General features: G+C 32.5%; 1 protein-coding gene and 1 pseudogene across 1 annotated transcript; both read left to right on the top strand.

Annotated features, from left to right (window-relative positions):
• Positions 1 to 3,687: 3,687 nt before the first annotated feature.
• On the top strand, positions 3,688 to 5,357 carry LOC120128813 (linamarin synthase 2-like). Its single transcript, XM_039146439.1, has 2 exons — positions 3,688 to 4,206; positions 4,289 to 5,357. Exons 1-2 carry the CDS (start codon positions 3,711 to 3,713, stop codon positions 5,218 to 5,220), a joined length of 1,428 nt encoding a protein of 475 aa, XP_039002370.1. The 5' UTR covers positions 3,688 to 3,710; the 3' UTR covers positions 5,221 to 5,357.
• Positions 5,358 to 8,367: 3,010 nt separating this feature from the next.
• Positions 8,368 to 13,066, top strand: LOC120128694 (annotated as a pseudogene).
• The last annotated feature ends 566 nt before the right edge of the window (positions 13,067 to 13,632 follow it).

Below are 13,632 nucleotides of genomic sequence, written 5' to 3'. Positions count from 1 at the left end.
TTAGGGGGCATGTAATTGTATTTTGATTTATATACGAGTTTGGAAATCTGTTTTATTTTTAAATAGTGAAAACTGATTTTATAAGTTTACATGTTCTGATAAAAAGTTTTAAATTTTCCGCTATTTTTACAGTGGGTTGCTCCGGTGGCCCTAATGTGACTTTCCGGATCGGATCGGGTTACCCGCATCGGTCTGTGGGGGTTACAATGAGAATATTCTCATAATTTCCCATCCAAATACCTTTGATGAAATAAATTATATGATACAGATCTAAACCGATTCCTTTATCACTAAACCCATAACTTGTAATTTTAATTCTAACAATTCCCCAGTTTCTTATAAAAGTCATCTGAACCATAATCAGTTACTGAACCTTTTTACTATATTCAGATCGAGTGTAGAAATTAATCAACTCCACAAAAGTGACCAACATTATCTTATTCATGCATTTACTAATATCAACATATTCTAATAAACATAAAGAGGTAGTAAAGTATTACCTCGATTTCCGTGCAATACTGATCGACCATTAAATTCCATTCGAACGCCCTCAATCTTGAAATCATCTTCCAATATTTCCTCGGATCCATACCAAGAGAAATTACATAAAAAATAGATCTTAATTCTGAAAAACGGATCGAATCAGATGATAAATCAGTGAAAAACAACTTACCGGGTTCGAATTTGGTGAAACAGAATTCGGATTCGGATTCAGGACGTCGAAAGCATAAAATATGACTTTTCGAAAATTTGAAACTTTCGGTCAAAATTAAAGTCAACGGGTGGCAATTTCAAGGCCTTCGGGTCTGAATTTCGAAAAAGGGACTGCGGAATCGGGTTTGGAACGCGAAAAACGTCAAGATAGGTATACTCGGTCAAAGTCAAAGGTCGTTTAATGCCCGGTCAAAGCCGGTCAAAGTTCTGGTCAACTGTGGTCAACGATCCACGGTAAACAGTCGATCATTTTACACAAATATCACCCTAACAGAAATTAATTACCAAATTAGCCATATTTTGCAAATATTTACTAAACTAACACCCGAATTTTACACAAATAGCACCCAAACATAAATTAATTACTAAATTATCACCTAGACGATGCCCACTCTCGGGGGATGGCGCGTGCGGCGCGTGAACAATACCCGAATTCTATAAATTCCTAGAAAAATTCCTAAAAATTATTTTAAGCGATTTTAAGGCACTTACAAAGCTCGATTCACAATTTTGAACGACGGAGAGCTCGATTTCGAAACGTCGAAAACTTTGACGGTCTCACTCCTCCTCATGCTGGCAACGACGGAGAAACGGAGAACACCGGTGGACTCGGAACGATATAAGGAACACGATAGTGCGGGAGGTATCATAAACGGATGAACGGATCGTCGCGAATCGACGAAAAATCAACTGAAATCGAGTTATTACCAACGATATTTCCGACTAAAATTAATGACGAACGACGACGATTCATAACAAAATGTTTGAGGGGTTTTGTTCCTCGGTCGACAACGAATACGATGGTGGTTTCGGTTCGTCGATCGGAGGTTAGACGGCGAGTAGATCAGAGTTGAAAGGAGGATTGTTGGAGAGGGAAAACTGGAAATTTTTCTTTATGTTGAACCTGCGTACGGGGTTTATAATTCATCTCATATATAAAATGGGTAAACCAAGAGTTTAGTCACTGAACTTCCTGCACTTCTTAAAACGGTCTGCCAACTTTGAAATTTTATAGTTTAATCCACTGTTTCTTTCAAAATACCAATTAAATCTATCACTTTATAATTTCATAAATTTAACCCTTAAATTGGGGTGTTACATGTGTCGTAGAACAACCAACAACTCCTATAACTTGGTTTATGAAGTTGAGATGTGTGGCCCGTGGATCCTCTGATCAGCAGAGCCTTTGAATTGGTTAATGGATGGCCTGCGTGTCGGTTGCAATTGGTTAAACAAGCAATATATTAAACGTATGCCTGAGCCACAAACATACCCATCGATGATGCATCACACATCAAATTGTGTCCAACAAATAATAAAATCACGTCAAATGTTTTCACGACGAAAATTCAACGCTTGCTAGAAATATGGTGTGTTCTTTGAATGATCAACGTTTAATGAATTTAGGGTCATTTTTCGAAAAATATTTTCGGTAAAACGAATTACATTTTTTAAAAATATTTTCTGGAAACGTTTTACGATGTTTGAAATATATTGTTTAAACCCTTTTTCACTAATGGATGAATTTTTTAAAAATTATTTATTACAAATATTAAATACAATAAATAATATTATTTATCATAAAATTTAATATTATTATTTTAAAATATTAAAATAATTTATTTATTATTAAAATATTATTTTTATATTTTTTATTAATAAAAAGTAAAAATATTGATATATTTTATTGAAATAAAAATATTATAAATTATATTAATTATTTATTAAAGTAATAGTATTATATTATATTTTAAAAATATTAATTAGTATATTTTAAATATCTTTATTAAAATATTATTAGATTATTATATTAATATTAAATATATAAATAATATTATTCATTATTAATAATTTAATAATATTATTTCTATGAAATTAATAAATAATATAAATGTTATTAATAATTTATTATATATTATTAAATAACAATATAATATCTTATATTATTATAATATAATTGATTATTTTATTATAATAATAAAAATATTATATTATATTATTATAAATATTAATAAATATATTTTAAATATTTTAATAATTAATATTTTGATTAAAATGATATTAAAATATTTTATTAATATTAAATTCATAAAATAAAAATTATTTTGAGTATTTATTCTTTGAAGTGAAAAGTTCGAAAAATGACTTATGAAAAATCAGACCGTAAGTCATTTTCTAGAAAACACAAAGGAAATTCTGTTGACCAGGAAAATGTTTTACATTGACCAACCAATTTTCCTCCAACCAAACACTAGAAAATGAGAAAAACGTTTTACGTAAAACAAACAGACCCTTAAAAGAAAAATAAATTGAATAAATTAAAAGTAACAAATTTTAAAACACCACTCGGGTCTCTGATAATTTTGAAAAAAATGTAAATAAATCATTCTTTACAAAATTTTAAGAAAATATATAAAATATAAAAATTAAAATTTTATAAAAATATAAAAAAAAAATTAATTTTAATTTTTTAAAACTTGATAAATTTAAAGTCTTAAAAGACAAATTATCAAATCAATTTATCATATTACAATATCTTGTTTTTTGTTATTTTGTTTAAAGGAATTTTCAAATATATAATTTAAAATTTCTTTCTCTACCTTGTAATTTAGTTATATTGTCAATAAAATTTAATTTATACTATTTTTATAAATTTATTTCTATTTAATTAAAAAATTAAATTGAAGTAATAAATAAAACCCTCCGACTCAAGTAACGCAACTTTTTAAGTCAATTCAATCATACCCTTACTCCATAACGTTGGGCATCAAGCAGGCCACAAGATTCGGAAAAATCTTATAGACACGCCTTAATTGCCATTCGCATTTACTATTTTTATGTTCCCAAAGTCCCACCCACCCCTTAATTGCCATAATGGCTTTTATTATTTTTATGCTCCCACCCCCATCCCCTCATTTTCTGTCAGTAAGGGAGAGTCATCATATTGAATTTGAATATTAACTTCTGTTCATCGCTTAATTGTTATTTCCTCAAAGATGGCTTCAAATTCACATGCAGTATGCCTTCCATTCCCGGTACAAGGCCATATTAACCCCATGATGCAACTGGCTAAGCTCTTGCACTCAAGAGGCTTCCATATAAACTTTGTCAACACCGAGTTCAACCATAGACGATTGATCCGGTCTAGAGGGGTAGAAGCCGTTAAAGGTCTGCCGAATTTCCAATTCGAAACCATCCCCGATGGGCTGCCACCTTCTGATGCCAATGCAACTCAGCCTGTTCCACCACTATGTGATTCCACACGAAGAAATTGTTTCACACCATTCTTGGAACTACTCTCTAAGTTGAATTCCTCACCCCAAGTGCCGCCTGTTACTTGCATACTTTCTGATGCAATCATGACTTGTGGAACCAAAGCTGCTCAACTCATTGGGTTGCCTTATGTTCAACTCTGGACTTCTTCAACTGTTAGCTTTATGGGACTTCTTCAGTGCAAAGAACTTGTTCAAACAGGCGTTGTTCCATTCAAAGGTTAAAAATACAAATTATTTTAAGTTTTCCATTTAGTTTTTCACTTAATCACCTGTTTATCTTATGTTATTATTCCTTGCAGATGAACACTTTATTAGCGATGGGACACTTGAGATGCCGATTGATATCCCCGGTATGCCTAATATGCGCCTCAAGGATATGCCGAGAATAATAAGAACCACCGACCCCAAAGACATCATGTTGAATTTCTGCTTGGAAGTATCACAAGAATGCTTAGAATTTTCTTCAATAATTTTCAACACATTCGATGGGTTGGACAAAGAAGTGCTACAAATTCTTGCAGACAAAACCCCAAATATTTATGCAATTGGTCCACTTGCCTCGCTCTGTAGGAACATTAACATACCCGAAATCCAGCACAACTCGCTAAATTCAAGCCTATGGAAGGAAGATGCAAGCTACATCGAATGGCTTAACACAATGGAGCCCAACTCAGTTTTGTATGTGAATTATGGGAGTGTAACAGTGATGTCAAACCATCATCTAAAAGAATTTGCTTGGGGACTTGCAAACAGTAAGTACCCGTTTTTATGGATAGTGAGACTCGATGTCGTAAGGGGTGAATCGGCTGTTTTGCCTAAAGAATTCACGGAGGAAATAAAGGGAAGGGGCTTCATCACAAGCTGGTGTCCCCAACAGCAAGTGTTGTCCCACCCAGCGGTTGGACTTTTTTTATCACATTGCGGATGGAATTCTGTATTGGAAGCTGTTTCGGAAGGGGTGCCTTTAATTTTCTGGCCTTTCTCCGCAGATCAACAGACGAATTGTCGATATGCATGTTACACATGGGGCATTGCCATGGAAATCAACCCAGACGTAAAGCGTGACGAAGTGGAGAGTCTTGTTAGAGAGATGATGGAAGGAGATGATGGGCAAAGGATAAGGCAAAAGTCCTTGGAATGGAAGAAGAAAGCTAAAGCTGCCATTAATAATGGAGGATCTTCCCTTATAAACTTTGATCGAATGATCGAGGAGACCCTCGGTCGTGCTTGAGCCGTAAAATTAGCATACGTTGTTTGAAGTAAAATTGGGATTTCCGTCACTATAATATAGCCTATTTGAGATTTAGTTTAATGTATTTTTAACATAATTTCAGTCCTGTTTAATGATTTGAATGTGTTATACTATGTGAATGTGAATTAAATTATAAATTAAATTATATGAATTAAAATATCAAATTAAATAAAAAATTCATAAAAAACCATAAATTTGTTATGAATGCTTTTTTTTTTTACAATAATTTGTTATGAATGTTTGCTTATGCATATGTGAATGTGTTTTATGGTTAGAAAATTATGTATTAAATAAATATGACTTTGAACTATTTTATTATTAGTATTTTAATATCCATTAGAATTAGAGTTCTATATAACATATACTTCTTATACATATAAATATAGAGTTTAGTAAAAAATATTATACATAATTCATATTGAGTTAATAATACAAAATTTCTCTCTTTATTTTCGTATCTCATCTTCTTATTACTCTTATTGTTTCGTTCTTTTTATTTAGTATCATAGGGGAATCTGTTTGCACTTTTATTTGTAGAAATATTTATAGATGGCCATTTACCGCCTCATATAAATCGTACACTTTTGGTGCTTTTACCAAAAGTTCCTACCCCTGAAGGTTTGCACGAGTTTCGTCCTATTAGCCTATGCACAGTTTTATACAAGGCTGTTACTAAACTCATTGTGAATCTGTTAAAGCCTTTGCTTTCTACATGGGTCTCTAATACTCAAAATAGCTTTGTTATGGGTCGTTGTATCACAAACAATATCATTATCACCCATGATATGCTCCATTTGATGCGGAGGAAGACTGATAAACGGGGATGGATGACTATTAAAATTGATTTGGAAAAGGCTTATGATAGATTGAAATTAAATTTCATCAATGATACTCTGATGGATATTAGTATTCTTGTTGATCTTCGAAACCTTATTATGCATTGTATATCTACTATTTAAACGCAGGTTCTTTGGAATGAGTCTATGACGGAAGCTTTTTATCCTTCGCGAGGGATTAGACAAGGGGATATGTTATCTCTGTATATTTTTGTTCTTTGTATGGAGAGAGTAGCTCAAGCAATCCATGTTGCAATTGATGAGGGTCGATGGAAGCCTTTTCGTTCTGGTAAACATTGTCATGGTATTTCTCACTTATTCTTTACGGATGATATGATTCTTTTTGCAGAGGCTTCTGTAGAGCAATTTGATGTTATTCATACTGTCCTTGATCGTTTCTGTACCGTGTCTAGGCATAAAGTTAGTATGGAGAAGACCACAATTTTTTTCTCGAAGAATGTTCCTTTGAGTTTTCAGGATACTATCAGTAATTCTTTTGGGTTTACCTTGGCTGATGATCTTGGCAAGTACTTGGGGGTTCCGTTACTACACTCTTGTGTTACTAATGCGTCTTATCGTTACCTCGTACAAATGGTGCAAAAGAAGTTGGCTGTTTGGAATTCAAAGACTCCGTCTCTTGCTGGGCTTATCACGCCTGCTAAATCGGTTCATGCAACTATTCCTACTTATACGATGCAAACGACGATCCTTCCAAGAAGATTTGTTTAGAGATGGAAAGCTTGATTAGAGCTTTTTTCGGGGCAGAGGGTCTGGTAATGGGAGAATTCTAGGTTCGATGGAATAACGTGTGTCAACCGATGGATTTTGGTGTCTAGGCTTCATGAATTTAGAGGTGTAAAATGAGGCATTTATTATGAAAATTGCTTTTACTCTGGTTACTCGTAAGAATGGTTTGTGGTTTCGGTTTCTTCGGCGGAAGTATAAATGGTATAATGAGATTCCAATGAACATTCATATCAACAATTGTTCTAGACTTTGTAAGGGCTCAGTATTGTGTGGAAAGACGTTTGTAGCAACCTTATTCGAATGGTGGGACACAATTGTTAGATCAAAATCAAATTTGTGGGTACATATGTATAATGTACAATGTTATCATAAAGTATGACACAAAATTCAGTGATTAATATTGTTACATGTGTTATATGTATTAAAGTGTTATGGAATCAAAATGTAGATAACATAAGTTGTATTTATAATTTGATAAGGGACATAATTATAAACATTTAAAAGATTAACCTAATATTCAATCTATATAAAGAGGCAGTGATCCCTAAGAAATAGGCACTACAAGAAAATATATTTTTAATGACACACGAACGATGATACACGCTAATTTATGACTTGCAAAACATGTGTGTTATAAAAAAATGTCATGTTTTTTAAAATCTGAACGATTTATGACTTACAATAATATGTGTCATATTTAATAGTCATAATCCAACAAAATTACAAAAACACGAAGTATAGTTTTAATTGTGTGTCATCTTTAGGAGTCGTATTCTAATTTCCCCCCTTATTTTCATCCTTTTCCGCTTGATCTTCCCCCCTCGTTAACAAAAGTTCACGCCGCATGTGTTTCCCTCATTTTTCTCTTTTTTCCCTTTTTGTCTTTGTAACCTCCCACTGGTTTGGCCATTCACCTCAAAAATCAAGGGTTTCCACATGTATTCCTCGTTCTCTATTCCACCATTCAATTTGGGTTTCCACAGTTATTGGTGTTATAGATGTAGAAGTAAAGAGAAGGGTTATGAGATACAAGTGAAAGAGGGTTTTTGTGATGAGGTTAGGCATTACTTCTGAATTTTCTGTGATGATGATAGCATGTTTTTTCTAGGAATGTTTTTCTCCTTTTTTCAGAAAACATCTCACATTAGTGTTATTTTCATCTGTGCGCAGTTGGATGAGTTGAGACAAATATACGAGGAATTGCAAGAATTTCTGGAAGAGGCGCTTGTTAGTGTATAAAGAATTTACATTATGAATTAAAAATACCATTTGTGGTTCCTACATGTATATTAACATAAATTAGCATCCTCACAGGTTTCATTGTTAGAGCTTGAACAAGTTCCTCATTTATGCAAAGAGAAGTTTGCCCCTTGAATTGTTTATATTCATCAAATAGGTGGGTCCGTGTCTCTTCGCATATCCATGTGTCAAATCAATTCCTGTGATACTAAACATAATCTTACTCTACTGCAAGTACATCTTAATTAACATTTAGCATGATAATTTTTGTTTGTCTGTCGTTGGATACTTGATGTGTTTTTTTTGAAGAGAAACCTGATGATATTGCACAAGCGAGAATTGAAGATCTTGAATTTGCAGTAAGTTGATGCATGCATTAGATGGCTAGCTAAATTAGTAATTATCTAATGTTAGATTTTCAAGGCTAATTAAGTTGATATTTTCATCATATTTAAATGGTTGTGATTGTTATTCCCACTTTTATTGCATCTATTGGAGAATATGCTATGGAAACTCAGTTCTCTGATACTGATGGAGAAACAAAAAGATTCTTTTATCGTACTCCAAAGACACGAGAATTAGATAACCTTCTTGGAGACATTTATCATAAAGTTCTAGGTATGCTTTGTAATTCATTTATAAGTTGTTAAGTCCAGTTGTGTTATATATTTACAAGTTTCATTTATCAAAAAAAAAAAAATATTTACAAGTTTCATCGAGTAACCCATCTCAACAAGCTGTATACCATCCCATGCTGCTCCTAGCAAGTGAAAGGTCATGTTAGTTAACAGGGTAACGTGATTTTAGTGAATTTCTTTGTAACATTAATTCTTAAATTCATTAACGAAGATATGGAGAGGGCAATTATCAGAGACTTGGTCTCACACGTATTAACGTTCTCAACACATTATACAAGGCTGTGAACTTTGTGTCTGAACTTGATTGGTAAGAATCATAAAAGGTTCTCTTTATCTCTATTTTTCTCTCTTCTCTAAACATAAACGTCTCCGAGGTAGTTGTGTTACTAACAATAATATCTTCATATTGATGTTAGCCTGTTGTCATTGGCAATGGTTGCTCGCCAGAACAATTATGTGAGGCCTACTTTAACCATGGAGACCATTCTTGATATACAAAATGGAAGGAAGGAACCATCTACTTACAATTTTACAATTCTTTCTTAAAAAAACTATCAAGAGAATTATTATTAAAAGTGACATCATTTTTTCTCTAATAAGAAATAACAACTCCTACTGGTCTACAGGCATATTTTGCAGGAAATGACAGTAGATACATTTATCCCTATTGACACAAAGATTCTTGATGAAGGTAAGTTGAGTCATGTAAAAATATCAGGAAAATGCGTCTCATCCAGAAAAGCATGTTCTGAATATTTCATTGTGAAGTTCTTCCCGCCCTCCAAATTATAAGGTTATGTTATTTTCAGGAAGGATTCATATCATCATTGGTCCTAATTATTCAGGGAAAAGCATCTATATAAAGCAGGTGAGTCTGGTGTACTTTTCTAGTGGAAACATATTTGTAAAAGGCATATGATTCTGTGCGTGCATTTGCCAAGTTTTGATGGATTTATGTAATTGTACCTATTTGAAATACTAAATTCATGATACTTTTGAGATAAATACTTTAGTAGCCTACATAATCATCCATTTATTGTACTTACAAATTTATGGTTTTCCTAGGTGGCTTTAATTGTTTTCCTTTCTCATATTGGAAGTTTTATACATGGTGATGTTGCAACAGTTGGATTAACTGATAGGTAACTTCTGCTTGTTGCTAAATTCATTCTTAAAATTATGTATCTCTGTTAGTATTTTATCTTGTATGTTAGTCAACCGTGTTTCCCATTTTCATAGGATATTCTGTGTGATGGGAGGCAAGCTTATGACTGCAGAACAATCCACTTTTATGATAGATCTACATCAAGTGGGAATGAGCTAAGGTACACTGATTGATAGTGCAATTTTGGATACTTGCGTATAACTGATTTTTTTTATTGGATATTTGAGGATTTGGATAGTGCAATTTTAATTGACTAGATTCGGAGTGGATGCATATATTAACATCTGATATCCACTATCCGAATCTGCTTTACTTTTGTAACTGATTCTGAATAAAATATCCGAATCAGTAATTCCTTTACTTTTTACTTTTGTCATACTAAATTTAGAGATTTGAGGGACTCATATATTTGGTCTAATTCAGATAATAACATTCAAATATAATACAAATAATAAATAGATTTGGATTTTAAAGTAGCTTTGTAAATTTGAATTAGAGTGCTACAAAAATTTCAGCTTTTGTCATCTCTTATTTTGAAAAGAGTTTTGGGTCGTTTAGGAAATTTCCACTTTTTAATGTTGATGGTGATAATTTCACAGGCAGACAACTTCACGGTCTTTATGTTTTGGTGGATGAATTTGGTAAAAGAACCCTGACAGACGATTGGTGTCTACTCTTTAACCTCATAGCACATATATGTAATTTCTGGTTATGCAGTACCACAAATATATTCATCGAGTTATTGTATCCTTTTGAATTTAGATGGCATTGGTCTTCTTGGTGGGACCATAAAGCAATTTGTCAACTTAGATGTTCCACCAAAGGTTTGCTGATATGTTCTTCCTCCCAAAAAAATATCAGCTATTGTTATAATCTGATGGGTAGATCGAATCTACTATGTCAATAAGTAAAAAACGTTTTGCTATGATGTTGTTTACCCCCACTTATTCCATTTCAGACACATGTTTTGATATTTTGATTTGAGGTTTGATATTGAAAATATGGAAAAACTTGGAAAAGTAATATGTTCATAGCGAAATCCATATCGAAATTCACCCTTGGTAACATATGTGTACTCTCATCTGGAGCTAAGTACTAAAACTCCACAGTTTTTTGCTCAGCTTGTTTAATTACTTGGCTTTAGCATTCACCACTGTTAATTTCCAAGCTCAGGAAGGCATATTTGTTGTTTGGATGCTGATTTAATTGAAACATAATATTTATGGTGGTTATATGAAGTTATGAAAGAATTTAAGCGAAATTGAGTAACGTATTGAATGATTGGCTGTGTGTTTACTATAATAGTTATCAATAAACTATTGGGGGAATGCGATATTTGTATTTTGCAGGTTCTGGCGTGCACTCACTTGACCGAGTTACTTAATGAAAGTTGCTTACCAAAGGTACACATTATTGTATTCTCACAATTAATGGCATGTTCATCTAGAGATGAATAAGGGAAAACACATGCACACGAATACACTCATTGACCTTTTAACTTATTGATCTTACACTCTTCCCCTTCTACAACCATTTTCAGTCTGAGAAAATAAACTTTTACACCATGAGCGTGCTACGACCATAGGAGAACTCTACAAATGTTGAAGACATTATCTTTCTATACCGGTACAGTTCTGTTGCATTTACATCAAAAGTTATTGGCATCACAGTAATGTGTTAAAATCTTCCAATGATGACTATAACTTCATAGCATTCATCTCTGATACACGGAAAAAGATACACAATAGGGGTACATCATGGACACAATCATACTAGGATTTTAAAAAAATTAGGAGTATGACAGGACACAACTTTAACAAAAAATTATTTATATAACAATATACAATAAAAATGTAAAATTGATACTTATTAGTTTTAATTGATTTTTAAAACATTTAAAATTAATTTTTAATTTATTTTTAAAAATGTAAAATTGATACTTTTATTTTATTCTTTTAATATGTCCCTGTGTGTTCGATACATATTTTGCAATATCAGAGCTATATTTGTGTCCAACATTTGGATATTCCATGTCAAAGAGTGTCAGTGCATTCTGTTATGCCCTAAAAGGTGATGGTAGCCTAGGACCCTTATAAATTTCTTGCTAGTGTTTGTTTGATCTTAATTATTTCCAAAGACCGGTATAGTTTGTGTTAATATGCATCTTATACCGAGCCACCAGGATGTATCAAAACAACTTAAGATTTGCAATTCCTGGGCCACAACTATTGGTTTCAATGTACTTGTATATAGTTTAATTCAAAAATCAAGATAATAATGATATATGTTTTCTTGCAGGTTAGTTCTCGGAATGCAGCTCTCAGCTATGGTGATTTTCTTTCCTCTATTTTTTATTCTCTGTAACTTGGGGATTCATTTAGGAAATCTTTATTAAAAATCATATCAATTACTTCTTATATCCTGCAGGACTACATTGTGCACTACTAGCAGGTATGTTCAGAGTTTATAAGACTGAATTTGTTGCCATTTCATCACTATTTGCATAAAAATGATTAAAGCATTTAGGTAGTACAAGCCTGACCGGATCAGCCAATTCAATCAAGACCTAGTTGGTCTAACGATTCAACCATATAAGTTGAATACAAAATTAAGAGCCAATAAAAACTGTAAACCAAGAGCCTGAAAAACTAGTTAAAACTGGCAAAACCATACTTTCTTTTTATTAAGTTTGGGCTGTTAATGAAATGATTTTGTTCATTTTTTATTTTGTTCATTTTTGCTTTTGTTCATTTTAACGAAATGCTTTGTGTCAAACTAGTCAATTTGTGAACCCATCTACCAAATTTCCGTCTTCACCACCTGACCACATACGAACTGACTCCAACTAACCACTACCAATGAAGATGAAAGTATGAAATTTAGGATCTTTCTGAATTTCGATGATCATATATCTACACCTTTATTCTTTGTTCTTCTAAAGTCATTATAAGCAATTACCGTAACAATACGTGTAAAAAGAACACGATTATCAGGGTTTTTGTTTTATATTCTTTTGATTGTCCTGTAATTGTCTCTATAAGACCTACAAGTTATTTATATTACAAAGCGTTTTTATTTAGACTTAATATTCTTTGCTTGATGTAGGCCTTTCACAATATTGGCTAAAGGTCTTTTTGGTACTGCAAGATCAAGCCTGTTTCTCTCCACATACTGTACTTCTTCCTGGTGAGCTTCAGTGAACACATACACTTCATTTCTCTAGCTTAAAGAAATTTCCGGTTTTGATATGTAAGAGATGTCTATTTGGTACTTTGGCATCTATGCAAATGCTTCTTAATTGTAATTGAAATAGGATTCAAGTGCACAATGTCTTGGGCCTAAAAATCTTGGCCAAACCACTAACCTCGGTTTGACATTCCTCCAAATATAACCAGCCAAATAGTGTCCCAGTGCGATATGATTAACTCGATTCAGTTGTTCATGCCATATATTTTTTTATTTAAAGCATACACATCGTTGATTTTCGGATCATATAGTGCATAATGTTATTATTCGTGTTGATATTGTTGTGAACAAAGTTGGTACTTTTTATTATGCTATTGATTTGATGACTTTGCATAATGTTATTATGCTTCAAAGAATGCATATGTAAAATTGGTCATTTTAGTACTCTTTAATAGTTAATTATATACTTCACTTTAAATAAGTATAAATTATATACTTATTTCATATTTTTTACTTAGGTTGACAATGGGAAGGAAGAATACACGGATGATGACATTGATGATATTCGCAAAGAATGAGT

This window comes from Hibiscus syriacus, unplaced genomic scaffold, assembly GCF_006381635.1.
Source record: "Hibiscus syriacus cultivar Baekdansim isolate YM2019G1 unplaced genomic scaffold, ASM638163v2 tig00110482_pilon, whole genome shotgun sequence".
NCBI classification, from domain to species: domain Eukaryota; kingdom Viridiplantae; phylum Streptophyta; class Magnoliopsida; order Malvales; family Malvaceae; genus Hibiscus; species Hibiscus syriacus.
The sequence above is the reverse complement of the archived record's forward strand: the minus strand, read 5'-3'. Positions and strand labels throughout refer to the sequence as shown.

What these genes read in the sequence shown, in the direction of transcription:
- LOC120128813 (XM_039146439.1), top strand. Translation starts at nt 3,711, where the DNA reads ATGGCTTCAAATTCACATGCAGTATGCCTTCCATTCCCGGTACAAGGC. An exon ending in AGGCGTTGTTCCATTCAAAG is followed by an intron (nt 4,207 to 4,288) that starts GTTAAAAATACA and finishes TATTCCTTGCAG; the next exon opens with ATGAACACTTTATTAGCGAT.